Raw genomic sequence first — 22,497 nt, 5'->3', positions numbered from 1 at the left:
TGTAACTAAGAAATTGAAGCTGCAGTTCTCAGTATAAGTGCCATTCATGTCTGCTCTGCTAACCGGACCAATGCTTGTCCATGTTTATTTGAATAGGTGACCAAACAGGAAAGACTGCTAATGAAGCCTCTGTATGACCGATACCGAACTATTAAACAGCTTCTCTCTCCTGCAGTGGCTATCCCCACTATTGTAAGTAAAATATGATGGGAAGAGGAGATGGTTCAGGTACAGTCTAGGTTCATTCCCATGAGGGAGAAAGGTAGGGCAATTAAAGCCAGAGCTCCCTGGATGACAAAGGAGATATAGTAAGGTGAAGCAGAAAAAAGGGGCTTCAGGTTGTTAACACAAGTGAGAACCAGGCTGAATATAGAAAGTTCAGAGGAGAAGTGGAAAAGGAAATAAGAGGGGCAAAGAGAGAGTATGAGAATAGTCTGGCGGCAAACATAAAATGGAATCCAAAAGTCTTCTATAGGCATGTAAACGGATAGTAAGAGGAGGGATGGGGCCGATTAGGGACCAAAGGGGAGATCTACTCATGGAGGCCAAAGGCATGGCCGAGGTACTAAATGAATACTTTGCATCTGCCTTTACCAAGGAAGAAGATGCTGCCAGAGTCTCGGTAAAGGAAGATATAGTTGAGATACTGGATGGGCTAAAAATTGCTAAGGAGGAAGTACTAGAAAGGCTAGCTGTACTTAAAGTAGATAAGTCACCCGGTCCGGATGGGATGCACCCTAGTTGCTGAGGGAAGTAAGGGTGGAAATTGTGGAGGTACTGGCCAAAATCTTCCAATCATCCTTAGATACGGGGGAAGCGCCAGAGGACTGGAGAATCGCAAATGTTACACTCTTGTTCAAAAAGCAGTTATTTGGACAAGTGTGGATTGATTAGGGAAAACCAGCACGGATTTGTTAAAGGCAAATCGTGTTTAACTAACTTGATAGTTTTTTGATGCGGTAACAGAGAGGGTAGATGAGGGTAATGCAGTTGATGTGATGTATATGGACTTTCAAAAGGCGTTTGACAAAGTACTGCGTAATAGGTTTGTCATCAAGATTGAAGCCCATGGAATCAAAGGGGCAGTAGCAATTTGGATACAGAATTGGTTAAGGAACAGAAAACAGAGAGTAGTGGTGAGCGGTTGTTTTTCGGACTGGAGGGAGGTGTACAGTGATGTTCCCCAGGGGTAGGTACTAGGCCACTGCTTTTCTTGATATATATTAATGACTTGGACTTGGGTGTACAGGGCACAATTTCCAAATTTGCAGATGACACAAAACTTGGAAGTGTAGTGAACAGTGAGGAGGATAGTGATTGACTTCAGGAGGATGTAGACAGGCTGGTATGGCTAGACGTGATAGAATTCCTCATTAAGATGGAGAGTGAAGTAGTTGAATCCGAAACTAGGGTCCTGAATCTAAATAAAAGAAATAACGAAAGTATGAGGTGAGAATTGTCTATGCTAGATTGGGGAACTTTACTAAAAGGGCTGACGGTAGATAGGCAATGGCTAATATTTAAAGAACGTGTGCAGGAATTACAACAATTGGCTTACAAAAGAAATTAGGGATAGTATTAGATCCAAAGAGGAGACATATAAAATTGCTAGAAAAAGTGGCAAGCCTGAGGATTGGGAGCAGTTCAGAATTCAGCAAAGGAGGACAAAGAGATTGATTAAGAGGGGAAAAATAGAGTATGAGAGTAAACTAGCAGGGAACATAAAAACTGACTGTAAAAGCTTCCATAAATATGTCAAGAGAAAAAGATTAGTGAAGACAAATGTAGGTCCCTTACAGTCAGAAATGGGGGAAATTATAATGGGGAACAAAGAAATGGCAGAACAATTAAACACATACTTTGGTTCTGTCTTCACAAAGGAGGACACAAATAACCTCCCGGAAATGTTAGGGAACCAAGGGTCTAATGAGAGGGAGAAACTGAAGGAAACCAGTATTAGTGAAAAAAAAAGTGCGAGGGAAATTAATGGGGCTAAAGGCTGACAAATCCCCAGGGCCTGATAATCTACATCCCAGAGTACTAAAGGAAGTGGCCCTGGAAATAATGGATGCATTGGTGATCATCTTAGAAAATTCTATATACTCGAACAGTTTCTACAGATTGGAGGGTGGCAAATGTAACCTATCTATTTTAAAAAGGAGGGAGAGAAAAAACAGGGAATGACAGACCAGTTAGCCTAACATCAGTAGTGGGGAAAATGCTAGTCTATTATAAAAGATGTGATAACAGAACACTTGGAGGGCATTAATGGGATTGGACAAAGTCAGCATGGGTTTATGAAAGGGAAATCATGCTTAACAAATCTACTGGAGTTTTTTGAGGATGTAACGAGTAGAATAGATAGGGGAGAACCAGTGGATGTGGTGTACTTGGATTTTCAGAACGCTTTTGATAAGGTCCCACTCAAGAGGTTAGTGTGCAAAATTAAAGCACATGGGATTGGGGGGAATATACTGGCATGGATTGAGAATTGGTTGACAGACAGGAAACAGAGAGTAGGAATAAACGGGTCTTTTTCCGGGTGGCAGGCAGTGACTAGTGGGGTACCACAGGGATCAGTGCTTGGGCCCCAGCTATTCACAATATATATCAATGATTTGGATGAGGGAACTGAATGTAACATTTCCAAGTTTGCAGACGAGACAAAGCTGGGGTGGAATGTAAGCTGTGAGGAGGATGCAAAGAGGCTCCAATGTGATTTACACAAGTTGGGTGAGTGGGCAAGAACATGGCAGATGCAGTATAACGTGGAGGTTATCCACTTTGGTTGTAAAAACAGAAAGGCAGATTATTATCTGAATGGTGATAGATTGGGAAAAGGGGAGGTGCAACGAGACCTGGGTGTCCTTGTACACCAGTCGCTGAAAGCGAGCATTCAGGTGCAGCAAGCAGTTAGGAAGGCGAATGGTATGTTGGCCTTCATTGCAAGAGGATTTGAGTACAGGAGCAGGGATGTCTTATTGCAGTTATACAGGGCCTTGGTGAGACCACATCTGAAGCATTGTGTGCAGTTTTGGTCTCCTTATCCGAGGAAGGATGTCCTTGCCATGGAGGGAGTGCAACGAAGGTTTACCAGACTGGGAGATTGTATAAGGAGAGATTGGGTCGACTCGGCCTATATTCACTAGAGTTTAGAAGAATGAGAGGTGATCTCATCGAAACATAGAAAATTCTAACAGGACTAGACAGTCTAGATGCAGGGAGGATGTTCCTGATGGCTGGGGAGTCCAGAACCAGGGGTCACAGTCTCAGGATATGGGGTATGCCATTTAGAACCGAGACGAGGAGAAATTTCTTCACTCAGAGGGTGGTGAACCTGTGGAATTCTCTACCACAGAAGGCAGTGGAGGCCAAGTCATTAAATATATTCAAGAAGGAGATAGATATATTTCTTAATGCTAAAGTGATCAAGGGATATGGGGAAAAAGCGGGAACAGGGTACTGAGTTAGACGATGAGCCATGATAATTTTGAATGGCGGAGCAGGCCCGATAGGCCGAATGGCCTACTCTTGCTCCTATTTTCTATGTTTCTATGGTGGCATGGGGAGAGACACAGCAAATGAAATTTAATGCAGAAAAATGCGAAGTGCTACATTTCAGTAGGAAGAATGAGGAGAGGCAATATAAACTAAAGGGCACAATTCTAAAAAGGATACAGGAACAGAGAGATCTGGAGGTATATGTACACAAATCATTGAAGATGGCAGGGCAGGTTGAGAAAGTGGTTAAAAAAGCATACGGGATCCTGGGTTTTATAAATAGAGGCATAGAGTACAAAAGTAAGGAAGTCATGATGAACCTTTATTAAATAACGGTTCGGCCACAACTGGAGTATTGTGTCCAGTTCTGAGCACCACACTTTAGGAAAGATGTGAAGGCCTTAGAGAGGGTGCAGAAAAGATTCACTAGAATGATTCCAGGGATGAGGGACTTTGGTTATGTGGTTAGACTGGAGAAGCTGGGGTGGTTTTACTTGGAACAGAGACGGTTGCGAGGAGATTTGATAGAAGTATTCAAAATCATGAAGTGTCCAGTCAGAGTAGATAGAGAGAAACTGATCCCATTGGCAGAAGGGTCAAGAATCAGAGGACATTGATTTAAGGTGATTGGCAAAAGAACCAAACGTGACATGAGGAAAAAGGATCTGGAATGCACTGCCCGAGGGGGTGGTGGAGGCAGATTCAATCATGGCCTTCAAAAGGGAACTGGATAAGTACTTGAAAGGAAAAAAAAATTGCAAGGCTATGGGGATAGGGCGGGAGAGTGGGGCTAGCTGGATTGCTCTTGCATAGAGCCAGCATGGACTCAGTGGACTGAATGGCCTCCTTCCGTGTTGTAACCTTTCTATGATTCTAATTGCTTTTTTTTGTGTTCATCAAGGGGCAGAATATCAGCACTGGGAAGTGGAGTACTTTTCTTAACCAATGTCAGCATCAAGTACTCCCAGGCCAGCTGCATTTATTCTGCCCCAAACAATGTTCCTGACTCACAAGAAACCCCTTACTGCAAACCCCTTACAACTTACATTTATATAGCGCCTTTAATGCAGTAAAATGCCTCAAGGCACGTCACAGGAGCGCAATCAGACAAAAATTGATATCGAGCCAAAGAAGTAGACATTAGGGCAGGTGACCAAAGGCTTGGTCAAACAGTTAGGTTTTAAGCAGCATTTTAAAGGAGGAGAGAGGGGTGGAGAGGCAAAGAGGTTTGGGGAGGGAAGTCCAGAGCTTAGGACCTTGATGGCTGAAGGCACGGTCGTCAATGGTGAGGTGAAAGAAATTGGGGCTGCACAGAGGCCAGAATTGGAGGAGCGCAGAGATCTCGGAGGGTTGTAGAGCTGGAGGAGGTTACAGAGATAGGGAGGGGCGAGGCCATGGAGGGATTTGAAAACGAGGACGAGAATGTTAAAATTGAGGTGTTGGAATAGTCGAGTCTGGAGGTAATAAAAGCACAGATGAGGGTTTCAACAGCAAATGGGCTGGGGCTGGGGCTGGGGCAGAACCCCTGGTGGAGGTGGAAGTGGGTAAGAAGAGCACTGCACCAGGTCAGATTCACAAGATTCCCCTTAATGCACCAGGATGAATTTTTTGATTCCACATATCACCAACCTTACAGCCTCTTGAAGTGAGATTGCTAATTTTTGCTGTGTATCTATACCCACTAGGAACTGACGGCCCCTAAACTCATTTCACATGGGATCTTTATAGCTAAAGGAAACTCTCGTCCCTTCTGGGCTGCATCTGAACTGAGGTGAAAGGCCAGAGTCTAACCCATTGCACCACCAGGTCCCTGTTGAACCAGTCAATGTTATCAGTAGTTGTTAAACATGTGGCACAGTAATCACATTGCTGCATAAAAAAACCTTCAAACATTTCTCCTGAATGTTATATGGTTATTAATTGTGGTTATATATCTATAATGTGTGATTGGGGTGGGTTATAAAGTGGACATTTTGACTTGCGTAGGAAGAAGAGGGTTCTGATGAAGAAACCATCCTGAAGAGTTGCGAAATGTCTTCCAGACCAACAGCAGACTTTCCTTTCCAAGAATTTGTAGATAACGTAGGTCATCGGGACGAAGATCGTGAGCCTGGATTTATTTCTGCTGTGGATGAAAAGAAAGAAACCAGGCAACCGACTACTTCACTGTCCAATCTACACGAAGCCTCCATGTGAGTGTTGGTAATTTTGAGTGGTTTTATTTTCTTTGTTTGATTCTAGATCAGATCGGTTAAAATTGAAATGAGGTTTAATTTCATGAATGGATTGATTAATGGATTGTTGGGGACTTGGATTTTGTACCTCTGCAGATGAGTTTCAGTGATCCATTGGATGGTGTGAATATTATCTAATTGTTGGCTTCCACATGTATATATTCATGTATGTGTGACTTTGATAGAGGAAGTAAGTATGACAACAGGAAGTGTGTGTAGATACAAGACTTCCAATTTATAAATACATATATTTCTGTATCTTGTGCTGTTAGGTATTGCTAAACTAGGTGCTTTATATTTCTAGTTAACATTAAATATTCCTTGTTTTAGGCTGTAAATCTAATCAGTAACCACTATTTCAGAGTGTGTGTGATAGTGTAGTGAGAGGTGATGAATCCAGTAAACACAACACTGCAGAGTCATTGAGGTCATAAAACTGAAAGGGTAAACCTTCTGGATTAGTGGGGTCAAGGTCTACTTATGTGAACTGCCGTTGAACTGTTGAGAAAGAAAACCCATTCTATAAAACACCATTTGTTCAGTGAGTAGTTAGCTACTTCTGTACTGAATTAAAATCAATAACTTGACATTAAAAACCACTGGCTACTTGAAACGCTAGTACCCTGTAAATTTTTTAATGCTTTTTACTGTGATGAATAATTAACCATAGCACTACAAAACAAAATACCAAAATGGTCACACCCGGGTAGGAAGGATTCGAGATTTCCCTACAAACCAAATTCCTGACATTAGAGAGTGGCACTGAGAGGAAGCCGTTCGGTGAATTCCAGAGGAGAGCCACAGTCGAGGGGAGCCCCACTTGGATAATTGGAGTGTTGTAGTCCTTTTATCCGACTGCGCCCCCTTTGAGCACTGTGCCCTGTTGAGAATTTACCCTGGTGCTTTATTCCCCCAAGGGAAAATTAGAGGCCAAGTCACTTTTGCAACAGCTGGCTTTTTAAAAAATTCATTCTGGGGATATGGGTGTCGACAACAAGGGCCGGCATTTATTGCCCATCCCTAGGCGCCCTTGAGAAGATTGTGGTGGGCCGCCTTCTTGAACCACTGCAGTCCGAGTGGTCAAGGTGCTCCCACAGTGCTGTTAGGTAGGGAGTTCCATGATTTGACCAAGTGATGATGGAAATATATAGTCGTTCCTTCAAGTGTGACTTGGAGGGGATCTTGGAGGTGATAGTGTTCCCAAGCTTAAAGGCAGCATTAGCGGAAAACTGGGAGCAGGTAGCCTGCCTACCCCACTCCCACCCCTGGAATACCTGGGAAATGGTGTGTAAATAAAAAAAAGGGAGGAAAAAGTGAAATTACTGACTTCATATGGTCTTTAGTCTTCAAATGCTACCGGAAGTGTCACAGCGGAGAATCGTAAGGATAATCACTCCTTAAGTTATCGTAAACATCACCCATGAAATGTTGTACATGGGGAACCAAGAAAACAAATAGAACCATAGAAAAGATAAAGCACAGAAGGGGGCCATTCGGCCCATCGTGTCCGTGCCGGCTCGAAGAACAACCAGGTGCCCATTCTAATCCCAGCTTCCAGCACCTGGTCCGTAGCCCTGCAGCTTTTACAGCACTTTAGGTGCAGGTCCAGGTACTTTTTAAAAGAGTTGAGGGTCCTTGCCTCTACCACCAATTTGGGCAGTGAATTCCATACACCCACCACCCTCTGGGTAAAAAAGTTTTTCCTCATGTCCCCTCTAATCCTTCCGCCAATCAGCTTAAATCTATGTCCTTTAGTTCTTGAACTCTTCTCTAGGGGAAACAGGTACTTCCTGTCTACTCTATCTAGGCCCCTCATAATTTTGTACACCTCAATCAAGTCTCCCCTCAGCCTCCTCTGCTCCAAGGAAAACAACCCCAGCCTATCCAATCTCTCCTCATAGCTGCAATTTTCAAGTTCTGGCAACATTCTCATAAATCTTCACTGCACTCTCTGCAGACCAATTACATCCTTCCTGTAATGTGGTGACCAGAACTGCACACAATACTCCAGCTGTGGCCTTACTAGCGTTTTATACAGTTCCATCATTACATCCCTGCTTTTGTATTCTATACCTTGGCTAATAACGGAGAGCATTCTTCACAACCATAACTACCTGTACTGCCACCTTCAGGGAGCTGTGCACATGCACTGCAAGGTTTCTCACTTCCTCTACCCCTCTCAATATATTCCCGTTTACTGCGTATTCCCTTTTACTATTTGCCCTCCCTCAGTGCATTACCTCACACTTCTCTGGGTTGAACTCCATTTGCCGCTTTTCTTCACCAACCCATTGATATCTTCTTGGAGTCTACAGCTATCCTCTTCACTATCAACTACATGGCCAATTTTTGTGTCATCTGCAAATTTGCCAATCATGCCCCCTACATTCAAGGCCAAATCATTAATATATACCACAAACAGCAAGGGACCCAACACTGAGCCCTGTGGCACACCACTGGAAACGGATTTACATTCGCAAAGACATCCATCGATTTTTAACCTTTATTTCCTGTTACTGAGCCAATTTTGGATCCAATTCACCACATTTCCCTGTATCCCATGGGCTTTTACCTTTCTGACCAGTCTGCCATGTGGGACCTTGTCAAATGCCTTACTAAAATCCATGTAGACAACATCCACTGCACTACCCTCATCAATCCTCCTTGTCACTTCCTCAAAGAATTCAATCAAATTTGTAAGGCATGACCTTCCCTGAACAAATCCATGCTATCTCTGATTAAACCATGCCTTTCCAAGTGACAGTTTATCCTATCTCTCAGTATTGATTCTCATAGTTTGCCCACCACCAAGGTGAAACTGACTGGCCTATAATTGTTCGGCCTTTCCCTCGTACCCTTTTTAAACAATGGTACTACGTTTGCAGTCTTCCAGTCCTCCGGTACCTCCCTTGTATCTAGTGAGGATTGGAAAATGATCCTCAGAACATCCACTATTTCCTCCCTGGCTTCCTTCAATAGCCTAGGAAACAATCCATCCGGCCCTGGTGAGTTATCAACTTTCATGGATTCCAGTCCCTCTAGTACTTCCTCTCTTGTTGTGTTTACCTTCTCCAATATTTCACACCTCTCCTCTTTAGCTACTACATCTGGATCATCCCTTTCCTTTGTGAATACGGAGACAAAATATTAATTTAAAACCTTACCCACATCCTCTGCTTCTATATACAAGTTACCCTTTTCATCCCTGATAGGTCCCACCTTTTCCTTAGCTATCCTCTTGTTCTTAATGTAATGATAAAACATCTTTGGGTTTTCTTTAATCTTACTAGCTAATATTTTTTCATGCCCTCTCTTTGCTTTCCTTATTTCCTTTTTTACGTCATCCTTGTACTTTCTATACTCCTCTAGGCTTAATGCAGTATTTAGTTTTTTGTGACAGTCATAAGCTTTCCTTTTCTGCTTTATCTTGCCCCGTATACTTCTAGAATAATAACAATTATAACATACAACAAATAATCTTATCTAAAGGGAAAGAATGAGGCCATTTGGACAGGTGTGTGGTATGCAGATGTTTCAGTTAAAAAAAAATAAAGCAGGACCTGGAAAGTTGGGTCATCTCATGCCACTGGGATTTTGACTAAGTTGTGCCCTTGGAGTCGGAGTTTCCACAACTCCTGAATTCCAAGAACCCCCTCCCTCCCCCTTACCCCTTGGACAGGGGACTATCCATCACCTGACTCAATGAAGGAGAAGATGGGTGCAAGTGAATCACTGGAGTCTGTGCTTGTGGCTTCAGATCGTAGGCGGTTGTCTGATCGTTTTCCACTAGCTGCCAGAACAGAGATCTGATGGTAAACAAACTTTAAAAGGAAGTTCAGCTGCAGGAACATCTTGAACAGTCCTGGAATAGGCAGCATAAAACCTGTCACCGCCATCTGCCCTGAACGCCAAAGGTAGTGTTCTGCTGTGCTCCAGACCTCTTCCTTAAGAGGAAAAATGAGACCTTAAAGGACAATGAAACAACTCTATAGGAAAAAGACTTCTCCTAGAAAGAAGGATGAACTTGCAATTATATAGCGCTGTACACAACAATATAAATGCAAGTTCTTTCTTTCACTTGGAACTACACGTCTTTTTTCTCTCCTCAAAGATATAATTTTATTAATTATGAGAGTGCGTACATTCATGTTTACACAACCTGCCAGTGCCAAGTAATATTACGCAATATTAATTTTTGTACAGGCCTGAATTGTTGGAACATCTTCGTGAGACTAAAGCAGACAAGAAGAAACTTCGCAAAACTCTCAGAGAATTTGAAGAGCAATTTTTCAAACAAACAGGACGGTAAGTTAGACCAATTATTATCTTTGAAAGAATATATTATTAATACATCAGCAAAACCATACTCTATGCAGTAATAAGGTAATAAATAGGAATGAGAGTCTTTACTCCACGAGTGTTAGATAATCGTCATGAATCTGCTGTGTAAACAGGCATGCACACTCTACACCATTCAGCACACACACACCACTCAATCTGCATGCACACACACACACACACTCTACACCATTCAGCACACACATACTCTACACCACTCAGCGCGCGCGCGCACACACACACACACACCATTGCTCTCTGGTTGTTGAAAGATGAGGAGAATTTCTTCAGGATTCTTCAGAGGAAGGTCTGTCCTCCAGAGATGGTGCCCTGAAGTGCCAAATTGGCTAACTCTCCTCCATCTACAGATTCATTAAGCCATCTATCAAAAAGGTGTCGGGTACTGTACCATTCTGTCACTTGCACACAGAATCTATTTTGTGACTCTGCGTTTAGTTTCCTTTTGCTTTCTGTGTGCCTGGAACTTTTCTTCACTCCCCCTCACCCCCACCCCCCACTCAAGTTGCCACAGCTAACAAGCATCTGAAATTGATTTTGAAACTTGACAAAGACTGAAACAAATGTTTGCCCCCATATGTAGGCACTTGCCATTAACTGCGTACATCCCTTTAATTTGGACATTTCCTCATTGGCCTTCTCCTCGCACAAAGACAAAGCTACAGTGATGACTGGTGAAAGCTTCTTCAGATGAACTGAATCAGATAATTCAGGGCAGTTACTTCACTGCTTTATGGGTTATATTTGCTCCACCAGCGCAACATAAAAGCCAGTTGTGGAATTTTGGCCTTTTGTATTCAATTTTGAGGAATCCCATCTTAGGAAGGATATACTGGTCCTGGAGAAAACCCAGTGATGATTCACACCAGAATGATACCCAAGATGAAGGGACATAGCTATGAGGTGATTAAAATAAAGGAGTGAATTGACAGGGTAGATGAATCTAGAACAAAAAGATATAATTTTAGAATTCAAGTTAAAGCAAAGCCAGAAAAAATTCTTTACAGAAAAGGTTGTGCGAATGTGGAATGTTCTGCTCCAAAGGCATCAAATCAAATTGAGGGATTTAAAAGGGAGGCAGAAGCTTACTTTGTAAATAAATGTGTTCAGGGACTTCAAGGAAGGGTAAGGAATTAGGATCACAAAGATAGAGCTAATTAAATGGCACAGCGTGCTTAATAGTTGTCTCCTGTTCCAATGGCTGGATGATAAGAATTAACAATAAGCTTTTTCTATTTTGATAGTATCATAATATGTTACCACACAGAAGGAGGCCATTTAGCCCATCATGCCTGTGCTGGCTCTTTGAAAGAGCTATCCAATTAGTCCTATAGCCCTGTAAATTTTTTCCTTCAAGTATGTATCCAATTCCATTTTGAAAGTTACTACTGAATCTGCTTCCACCACCCTTTCAGGCAGTGAATTCCAGATCATAACAACTCTGCGTAAAGAAATGTTTCCTCACGTTGCCTCTACTTCTTTTGCCAATCACATTAAATTTGTGTCCCCTGGCTACTGACCCTTCTGTCAATAGAAACAGTTTCTCCATCAAAACCGTTTATGATTTTGAACACCTCTATTAAATCTCCTCTTTTGTATTTTTCTTCCCTTTTCTCCTGGAATCCTGGCCAAGAGATTCAGTCCCTCTTGCTTTCCTGTGGCGCTGCACCTCCTCGTCACTTGGCTTACTGTACCTGACAGCAGAGCTGAGACTGGGAGATCACTTTGGGGGAATTGTAATTGCGAACCCTCAACCTTGCACTCTGCGGCACAGAGCTTTACTTAAACCCTATTGCTTTCCCTGTAAACGGTAATAATTACACAAGCTTTTCTTATAGGAACATACAGAAAGAGGATCGCACACCAATGGCTGAAGAATACAATGAGTACAAGCATATAAAAGCCAAACTACGATTGCTGGAAGTTCTCATCACTAAGCACGATGGCTCAAAAACTGTTTTGAGTTCTTAAAAAAAAAAACCTACGCTGAAGACAATTTTCTTGTCCTTGCAACAACCAGAGAAAATTATTCAATCCTTTGTAAAGCTCTGGATATTTCATCCTCCCATTTGTGCCATAGAAACACTTGGCTGCACTTTATTAATCATTGAAGTCTCCATAGTCCAACAGCGACAGCAAGAATGAACAAATGGGTTGCTGAGCAACTCGTCAAAGTCATTGTTTGTTACTAATGACAACGAACGTTACAAGATGCACTGACGATATTTTTGAGTAGGTAGCTTTGAGAATTTTATGAAATAGACCCTATTCTGGACAAAGATAAATTCAGAATAGTTGAATGATTTCTTGGCAGGACAGATGTTTGGGAGGGAGACATTTATTGATCTTCTTTGTGTGAGACACCATAGCACTTTATTTGTGTCATTGTGAACTGAAAAGAGAGTGTCACGTACAGCCAAGAAACATCTTACCTTTTGCTCATGTGTTTTGATGGTTTCTTCAGTTTATATCACATTGTATTTAAACTGCAATCGACTACTCAATCAAAGATTGTCATTTCTTGTTTGATTATGGAAGGGAAAAAAAGAAATTCAAAGTGAACTTACAATTGTTTGGACTCCAATCACAATCTTTTTCATGGCCATTTAAAACATGGCCAAGTTGCAGTTCTTTTAACCATTTCAGATCCACGTTACCTGGGGATCGCCTATCTTTATATTGGTCACTAAAAGTGTTGTCATTTATATTTTTGGTAAATACCCTGAAAAGTGTTTGTAATGTTTTGTAATTTAGAACATTCATAAGGTGTAACATTCTGAAACAGACATATTTTTGCATGCATAATGTTCCTGCAGCATCTTACCAGTCTATGTGTCATGACTCACTTATAACCACTCTTATCAACCCTTTCAGCGATCCTTGCTTATTGAAAAGCTGTTATGTCAGAAGATAGATGTTGAGGAAAGCTGTTTGGGCCATCTTTGCTCATAACCCAAAGTCCCTTAATCACAGTTTTTTTTAAACTAGATCTTTGGCTCCCTCCCTAGTTTAGTATTATCCATGAATTTGACCAGTTTGCACTGAGCACTTCTGTTTCCAAGTCGTTAATGTAAATTAGAAACACTACAGTTCCCAATACCAATTCTTGGGATATGCCACTGAAGGCTTGCCCACAGTCAAGTCATTCCCCTAACAAGTACCAACTGCTTCCTATCCTTCAGCCATTGCCAGGTTTTATCTTGAATTTGAATCACTTTGAGGAACAGCCTTTCATGTGGAATTATGTTGATGCTTTTTGGAAAGCAGCTCAATGTTGCAGGGCTTTCTACTTGGTATGTCATTTCCTCAAAAAAAGGTCAAACGATTTTAGTCATATGCACTCTTCCCCATGTACCATGTTGGCTGCTGTTCAAGTAGGTTAAGATTGCGGAGGTAATCTTCAAGTTTACCCTGATAATGAATTCTATTATTTTACCTGGTAGGGATGTAAGACCAGTGGGATGAGTCTGTTTTATCACAATAGCTTGTTCTTACTGTAGCAGGACCTCCCCAGTATTCACAGGATGTCCATCAGCATCTCTCAGATCTCATCCCATTTGCGTCTCAGGCCTCCATCTCGTTGACTATGTTAATCCTACTTTATCTCTGATTAAAGACGACATGTTATTAAGTGTTTTCCCGTGAAAACTTGGAGGAAGTAGTCATCAAGTATGTGAATTATTTTATTTTCATCCTCTGTTTCAGGCCCAGGAGCATCTTTCTCAACTTCCTTCTTACAATGATAGCACTGCTGTTGTCTTTAGCTATATGTATTTCAAAAATCCTCTTTGTCCCTGTAATAATCCTTCCAGTGTACCCCCCTCCCCTTTCTCCTTGCAAGATTTGCAGTTTGTTTATCTTTTTTCACTTTGGATTGTGTGGTGATCATTTATGGTTCATGGATTTAGCCACATACCTTCAACGGTATTTAATATATCCCTAACTGAGATAGGCAATAAGCACTTGTCCATCATTGCCTTGAAGTCAGCCTTTTAATAAATGTCAGCCCTGGCTGTCTGTTGGTGATGCCAAATCTGTATGCGTATCATGTGGAACTTTAATCATTCACTTGGTGCAAGCACACAAAAGTTGCCACTGTCTGGTCAAGGCATCATTATGCTGTGTTTTTTAGAAAAAAGTTAAATTTGAAGTCATTTTTTTAAAACGCTTATTTGAACTGAACTTGTTTGAGTTTACTTCTTTTGCAATGCTAATGAATGTACAACTGTTATACATGCATAACTAGTTTGCCAAAAATATTTGTAGCTGAATCTGAACTTCCATGTAAAATGGGAATGAACAATGAATCTCTTTGCTTGGTTCAGGCATATCTACACTCAACTGAAGCAGCACAAAGCGGTAGCTTTATCTTAGGCTGGAAGCAAAATCATATTGGCAGTGAAAGAATTTAACTCAGGTTGTATAATTTGCACCACCTTATAAAATTCCTAATTGTTATTTCATATTCCACCAAATTCAGAAATCAAATTTGTAAGGAATGTTTTAAATGCAGTGTTGAGTTAAAGTACCATTCTTGGTTGAAATTTTAGATTTTTCTAAGTAACTTTTTAAAATCTGAGCTTTTCTCCTCTGGGAATATTCTATAACCCTGTTTATTGTTGCAAATTGTATACGCATGAAAAAAAAATTATAAGCTACTGTTTGGTTAACAGAAATAATGCAAATCTTAAAATTGGTGTTGGAATGTAATAAGTAGGATAGTAATGTCTGCATTTTACAGCCATTTAATTTTTTTAGAAGCAGTATGGTTTCATAACATTGTCAAATTACTACAAAATGCTCTGTAGTTAATCATACACTGCACTGTAAATCTTTTTGAACAGTACAAATACAAATATTTTTCTATTGTATTACATTTATTTTCTTTAAATGCAGCAGTTTTAACTCATAATTAACACAAACACTGAATTAACAAATTGGAAGTGTCTGAAATAGTGTATTTCTATTTTGCAAGATAAAGTCATGCTGCAACTGTAACCATCATGCTTGTTCCAATTAGTAGTAGTTTATTCCGGTTAAATATTTACATTTTAGAACACTACAAAATAAGCTGGCAACTTTGCTTTGCAAGAGCACATTAACATCAATTGTGTTTTCTTTTAAAGCAAAGCGTTACTATATAATTCTTAAAGCAGGAACTTCTGTTTATTAGCTTTGTTAGGACTTTGCAGCAACTTTACGAAATATCTCACAAAAAAGACATTTACATATTCAGTAACTAAATCAACCAGCTGTAAGCTTTTGGTGAAAAGCTGCAAATGCGTGCTTTCAAGAGGAAAGAATTGAAATAACACAAAATGCAACTATATCAATGTCAGTAGTGTGGAAATTGTAGACTGTTCAGTTAACGTCCAACACTAATATTGCAAGTCTTGCAGCTAGGATCTTTTTTTGCATTTGCTGTGGACAAACTCATCAGCTGATGGCCACTAATCTCAGCCACGCTACCAAGAGAGAGATCCACTGGGTCAGTGTAGATCATTTCTAAAATAGCATCCTGGGCATGATGATAAACCAGCCTACTATCCTCCTCAGTGCATGTCAGGAATTTGTTGTCTGCAATATTTAGCTGAGGAAGTCGCTGCTTGCAGAATTCATCTCCCTCTGATCCCACAGGTGCAATAACAAGAATGACATAGTGGTAGGCCGTATACATACAGTAAAAGTCACCAAAATACAGGTTAGTGTTCTGGTTGAAGAGTTCGCTGGCAGGGATCTGATAGCGGTATCTCCCATAAGGTGAATCATGGGGAGGTTTTCCAGTGTTAAATTCAGTGTTGCAGCTGAAGAAGATGCCTTCCAGTTTCCCGCTGATGGGAGAACCGTGACTACCGCTGTTATCTTTTGTGGAAGGTTGCATCATTTTCCCTTGTTGCTCCCTGAAACAGTATTTTTTTTAATTTCTCAGTAATATAACTTATCCTGCAGGAATATTGAGCACTGTTGCTATTACAGGTTTGGATTACTCACTGACACGAGTTACAACAATCATAGAATCTCATAGCACAGAAGAATACCATTTGGCCTATGTCTGCTGGCTCTCCAAAAGAGCTACCAATTAGTCCCACTCCCCTGCTCTTTCCCCATAGCCCTGCAAATTTTTACTTTTTAAGTAGAGATCCAATTCCCTTTAGAAAGTTACTACTTAATCTGCTTCCTCCACACTTTGTTACTAAAGCAGAAGGAGGAGCAAGAACGGAAACTAAGAATTGTTAATGCAAGTCAGACTAGACCGTTGTATCTTTTGACATTTTTAGTTACATCTTCCTATATAATACCAATAGTACTTGGCAGTTCAAAAGTGGATTGTAATGTAAAACTCATCTCAAAATCCTAGCTCCAGTCTCCTTTCAGGTCATCTTTCCATCCAGCAGGTTAGTAACAGTGGTACAGCTGCCATTAAGCAGACATGTTGCTGTTTTGTAACTAGGGGTATAGGACATTGGCTACTTTTTACACATTCTCTGCTGTCCTGATAAGTCAGAGGACCAATGGCTAAGAAGATTTAGCTGGCAAAACAATGCCCCTATCATACCCAGAATTCTGGGCCACAGCTGAATCATGAGTAACAGAATACTACTTCCCTGTCTGGAAAAGGGCTTTGATGACATGTGTCTTAGACACAGTTCAGATTGAGTGATCACTTACAAATATTTGGCATTCAATGGCGCAAAGACCTGCTCAATCACCGCCACTGTAGCGGTTACATAACTAGATATCCAGTAATGGGTAGATATGTGGTTCTTGCTACTGCAAAAGGCTGCCCCCTACCACACTAACTTTCCTAAAGGTTCCAGGAGCTAACATCAGGCCAATTGGAAGTACTTTGTATTGGATGTGCGCCCACTGACATTGAACCAATGGAGAAATTATGGTCTTTTAGGTTAACTGCAGGTAGCCCATCCTCCAACTATACCACCTGTGTGATCCGTGCAAAAGGACTATCTTAAATTTTTCCTTCATAAAGAACAAGTCCAAAATCGACCAAAAAAAATCTTGTGCTTTTTGTTGAATATCCATGCGATGACTAGAGTCGCGATCTCCCACCCAACCCTCCAAAGAAAATATATCCTTCCTGAGGTGCAGCGCTCAAAACTGAACGCAGTACTCCCGATGGAGTATGACCAAGGCTCTATACAACTGAAGTGTCACTTGCAGCCCCTTGAGATAAAGGCCAACATTCCATTAGTATTTTTGATTGCTTTTTGTACCTGTCCACTCGCTTTTAATGATTTGTGTACTTGGACTCCCAGAGCTCTTTGCTCCTCTATCTTTCTTGGGTCCAAAGTGAATGACCTCACATTTGACCACTCACTTAATCTGTCTATGTCCGTTTGCAACTTCCTGCTCTCATCTGCACTACTTACTGTCCCTCCTAACTTAGTGAAGGGACTAAAGTAATGCATTACATCTGAAAATTAGTTTTTGACTGTATCCCCAATCTATAAGTTTCAATCAGGAAAATGATTATTGATTATAAATAACAAAATTGCTATTCAAAATTATACCACCAATTAAATCAATTCAACATAAACAAGGTACATTAGATTTTTATACAAAGCGAATTGCATGGGAGACATGCATTACCTATTGTATGTGAACATGTAAATTAACCAGATAGATGTTTGAAGTCCTCCCCAGTGAATCGTGAATATAATGCTTTCAGCAACCATGAGAATTTTTGGAAGACGTAGCCCCAACACATTGATTTTTTTCCCCTCCACTATTCATTGTGTATTATCTTTTAAGCTATTAAGATTTTGAAGAAATCCTTTAATTCCCTGATTATGTAATATATTTTGCTGATTTTGTTCCTGGTTACCTCTGCACAGCTTCTGATGCCCTTAAGATATGGACTTTGTTCCAGGAGATCCACTTATCTGCACAGATGTTGTTTTAAAAATTCTTATTCTAAAACTTCAAGTTTGGTTTCACAAAACTATAGCTCTCGCATGCACTTATTATGCATTCCAGTTTTGCTACTTCACCAAACTTAGAAAAGTACTGCAGAGCCAGTCAAAGCTAAGCTGTTCATTTATATTTGTTACGGTAGTAAATCAACATCATTTTATCTCACTTACCACTAGACAGCTAAACTTGCCATCGGCTGTTAATTATGACTATAAAGGATAGCTAATGCCTTGCTCACGGACAACAGTAAATGTTTGTATATAGTTAACACCAAATATGACTTACTGCTCCACACGGACTATTTTCTCCCAGTGATGTACAATTATCTTTAAAGAGATGCTGATGAGAAGACTTTTTAAAAAATTGCTAGTCAGTGGTCACTTGGAGTTAAACAATAAACAAAGTTATTTTTCTCAGCTTAAACAACAATTAAATGTACTTTGTCCTGTAATTTTTTCCTGTAATTTTTCTTACCGAACATAGTCAAAGTATTCTCTGTGCTGGTTACGATAGAAAACTGAAAACTTCAACATACGCCCTGAAATTGCTTCAGCTTTTTCCATCAATTGTGTAAGGTGAACCTTGGAATAGTCTGCAGAAAAATAAAAGGCATTTTATTACTAACATTGTATTATGTTTCAATTTTATACAACAATTATTTGGCATGATTTGAAGATCAATGTAATTTAGTAGAGCACCTGTGAGAACATTACTTTGTAGGGAAAAAGCATCAAAATCAATTGCTTCTTAGCTGCTTAATCAAAATACAAAGAAAAAATGAACATATTTTCTTAGTTTTTTTCCCAGATATTTCTCACACTCACTGTCAAGCACCAGTGATCAAGCCCTCACTTCCTACAGAGTGTAACTTTATACACACAATGTGGCTCTATTTGGGAGAGAGGACAGTGGGATGAGCTTTGGATTGCTCTAGCAAAGGACTAGCTCAGACACAATGGGTCGAATGGCCTCCTACTACAAACTTCTATGGTATAATATCTAGTAATGTACCACTGCCCAGAGGTCAAATAGAAACTGTTGCGGTTGTACTTAGCTTACTGAATTGACATGGATGCTCGTGTTCTCCTAATCTTTGGATAGTGGGGTAGATTTTCAACTTGCCGCCCAGGCATGAAACTCGTGTTGCGGATCAGCCTTCCATTATAGAAACCGCCTGATCTTTCATTTCCATTGAAAGATGGAACTGCGTCTGAGTTGTTCTCGCTCTGGTGCTTGATTGACCCCCTAGACTGAAACGCACTGGCAGCTTGCTTTGATCTACATCCTCTATCAGCTCTGGGCTTTCTGCTGATGTGCTGGCTCCTTCCTCTAGCTTACAGTTTGTCTCCAGGCTTCACGTTGTCCCTTCAAAGCTTTTCGGACAATACTATACTCCTTCACTGGTTCCTTGGATGATTTGTTGCTCCAGGGCAATACCTCACTCCTTCAATGAACACTGGATCATTTCCCTCTCCTCCAATGGCTGCTGGATCAACCATCATGTGCTACAGGCTTTTTAACTTGTCTTCTCCCCTTTTCCTGCTGTGGGACTGATCCTCGCTGCTGCTTGCAACCTTCAATCCCTGTGCTATCTTCTGTAACAGACCTCACTCCTCTGCAGCCTCCTGCCTGGATGTTCCCTGCCCTTTCTAAAGACACTCAGAAGTAGGACTGGTTTCCAATCCCATACAAGGCCCAACTCCACACTTTCCCTTTCTTCCAAGTAATCTAAGCACAATGTACATTTGTGCGCGCTTTGGCTGCCACCTTGGACCTGCGCACTGCTCCTCTCACTTTTCAAGGTGTAAGCCGTGGCTCAACAGTAGCACTCTCGCCTCTGTCAGAAAATTGTGGGTTCATGTCCCACTCCAGAGCACAAAATCTAGGCTGACACGCCAGTGCAATACTGAGGGAGTGCTGCACTATCAGAGGGGTCGTCTTTCGGATGAGACGTTCAATCGAGGCCCCGTCTGCCCTCTCAGGTGGATACAAAAGATCACATGGCACTATTTCAAAGAGCAGAAAATGTTTTTCCCCAGTGTCCTGGCCAATATTTATTCCTCAACTAGCATCACAAACAGTTTATCTGGTCATGAGCACATTACTGTTTGTGGGAACCTAGCTGTGCGTAAATTGGCAGCAGTATTTCCTACATTACAATAGTAACTACACTTAAGGTACTTCATTGGCTATAAAGCACTTTGAGATGTCCTACGGTCATGAAAGGCACTACATGAATGCAAGTCTTTCTTTTTTTTCTCTCTGTAATCTTCAGGCCTGCTTTTCCCCTACTCTCTCCAGCTAGCCATGTCCCATTTCATCTCTCCCTTCTGCACCACCATCCCATGATCCTTGCTCCCTCCACCTGACATAAACGAGACAGTAGTGGCCTGAAAACGGCATTGAGTCATCACTCCAGATGGGTAGTGAAAGGCTACTTGTAATCAGGTTCCTCAGGCGGACAAAAGAGCCCGATTGTAATTTTGAGATACAAATGGGCTGAGTGTGTGCAGCATACGCTCCATCCATTCGTACCAAGCCGCGAGCAGCCTAACCAGGAAAACGGCCTTGGAAATGTTAAAATATCCTTTTAGTAACCTGCAGGTTGGTTAACGTCCAAGTAGCACGTTATAATACATTTGGTATTGTCTTTTGAGAGAATGGGAACAAAATAAATAAAACTAAATAGCCTTGAAATAGATCCAAAACAGCTATAGCTATAGTGCTTGAATGGTTTATTCCACATTTCTTATTTTTTATAAACTTCCAAAATTTGAACTATTGGCTCAATTTAGAAATATGGGCAGTGGTCTGATGAAGATCGGTAACAATTGTGGCTAAATGTACTTTAATGTTAGTGATCCAAATGTTTAACCATAAGACCATAAGAGATAGGAGTAGGAGTAGGCCATTCAGCCTCTCGAGCCTGCTCCGCCATTTAATGAGATCATGGCTGATCTGATTTTTACCTCAACTCCACTTTCCCGCCCTTTCCCCATATCCTTTGACTCCCTTGCTGATCAAAAATTTGTCTAACTCAGCCTTGAATGTATTCAATGACTCAGCCTCCACAGCTTTTTGGGGTAAAGAATTCCAAAGATTCACGACTCTCTGGGAGAAGAAATTCCTCCTCATTTCCGTCTTAAACGGGCAACCCCTTATTCTGAGACTATGCCCCCTAGTTTTAGATTCCCCCATGAGAGGTAACATCCTCTCTGCATCTACCCTATCGAGTCCCCTCAGAATCTTGTATATTTCAATAAGATCTCCTCTCATTCTTCTAAACTCCAATGAGTATAGACCCAACCTGTTCAATCTTTCCTCATAAGATAACCCTTCCATACCCAGAATCAACCTAGTGAACATTCTCTGAACTGCCTCCAATGCAAATATGTCATTCCTTAAATAAGGGCACCAGAACTGTACGCAGTACTCCAGGTGTGGTCTCACCAGCACCGTGTACAGTTGTAGCATGACTTCCCTGCTTTTATAGTCCATCCCTAGAAATAAAGGCCAATATTCCGTTTGCCTTCCGGATTACCTGCTGCACCTGTATGTTGACTTTTGTGTTTCATGTACGAGGACACCCAGATCCCTCTGTACCGCAGCATTTTGTAGTATTTCTCCATTCAAATAATATTTTGCTTTTTTATTTTTCCTCCCAAAGTGGATGACTTCACATTTTCCCACATTATATTCCATCTGCCAAATTTTTGCCCATTTGCTTAACCTGTCAATATCCCTTTGCAGACACTTTGTGTCCTCATCGCAACTTGCTTTTCCACCTATCTTTGTATCAGCAGCAAATTTGGCCACAAGACACTCTGTTCCTTCATCCAAGTCATTGATATATATTGTAAATAGTTGAGGCTCCAGCACTGATCCCTGCGGCACCCCATTAGTTACAGATTGCCATTTTGAAAATGATCCTTTTATCCCGACTTTGTTTTCTGTTCGTTAGCCAATCCTCTACCCATGCCAGTATATTACCCCCAACACCATGAGCTCTTATCTTGTGCTGTAATCTTTTATGTGGCACCTTATCGAATGTCTTTTGGAAATCCAAATATACTGCATCCATTGGTTCCCCTTTATCCACCCTGCCCGTTACTTCCTCAAAGAACTCTAATAAATTTGTCAGACATGATTTCCTCTTCATAAAACCATGTTGACTCTCCTTGATTGTATTATGAATCTCCAAATGTCCTGCTACTACTTCCTTCATAATGGATTCTAGCATTTTCCCAATGACAGATTTTAGGCTAACTGGTCTATAGTTACCTGCTTTCTGTCTCACTCCCTTCTTGAATAGGGGTGTTACGTTTGCTGTTTTCCAATCCGCTAGGACCTTTCCAGTCATAGATCCCAAAAATCCATAGGGCCACGTCACCTCCAACATCATGAAACGTGTCTGGGGTGGATGGAGGTTTCACCTCAAACAGGTGGAAACTGGCAAAGATGGATGGGACCCAAT

At 41.1% G+C, this 22,497-nt stretch overlaps 2 protein-coding genes across 5 annotated transcripts in view; one reads left to right on the top strand and one right to left on the bottom strand.

Moving 5' to 3' along the window:
• Positions 1 to 14,273, top strand: part of fam13c (family with sequence similarity 13 member C) — a 138,664-nt gene extending 124,391 nt beyond the window's left edge. For both annotated transcript variants that reach the window (XM_068002589.1, XM_068002588.1), the window contains 4 exons: positions 97 to 192; positions 5,488 to 5,693; positions 9,939 to 10,040; positions 11,930 to 14,273. In XM_068002589.1, coding sequence (XP_067858690.1) covers positions 97 to 192; positions 5,488 to 5,693; positions 9,939 to 10,040; positions 11,930 to 12,062 — 537 coding nt within the window. In that variant the 3' untranslated portion in view covers positions 12,063 to 14,273. The remainder of the gene's footprint in view (positions 1 to 96; positions 193 to 5,487; positions 5,694 to 9,938; positions 10,041 to 11,929) is intronic.
• A 561-nt stretch (positions 14,274 to 14,834) lies between these two features.
• The window catches only part of phyhiplb (phytanoyl-CoA 2-hydroxylase interacting protein-like b), a 75,028-nt gene continuing 67,365 nt past the window's right edge, over positions 14,835 to 22,497 (bottom strand). For all 3 annotated transcript variants that reach the window (XM_068002590.1, XM_068002592.1, XM_068002591.1), the window contains exons 5-6: positions 18,498 to 18,615; positions 14,835 to 15,991 (exon numbers count right to left, since the gene is read on the bottom strand). In XM_068002590.1, the coding sequence (XP_067858691.1) occupies positions 15,457 to 15,991; positions 18,498 to 18,615 (653 nt within the window). In that variant the 3' untranslated portion in view covers positions 14,835 to 15,456. The remainder of the gene's footprint in view (positions 15,992 to 18,497; positions 18,616 to 22,497) is intronic.

Source organism: Heptranchias perlo, chromosome 21 (genome assembly GCF_035084215.1).
Source record: "Heptranchias perlo isolate sHepPer1 chromosome 21, sHepPer1.hap1, whole genome shotgun sequence".
NCBI lineage: Eukaryota > Metazoa > Chordata > Chondrichthyes > Hexanchiformes > Hexanchidae > Heptranchias > Heptranchias perlo.
This window is presented reverse-complemented; position numbering and strand designations above follow the sequence as displayed.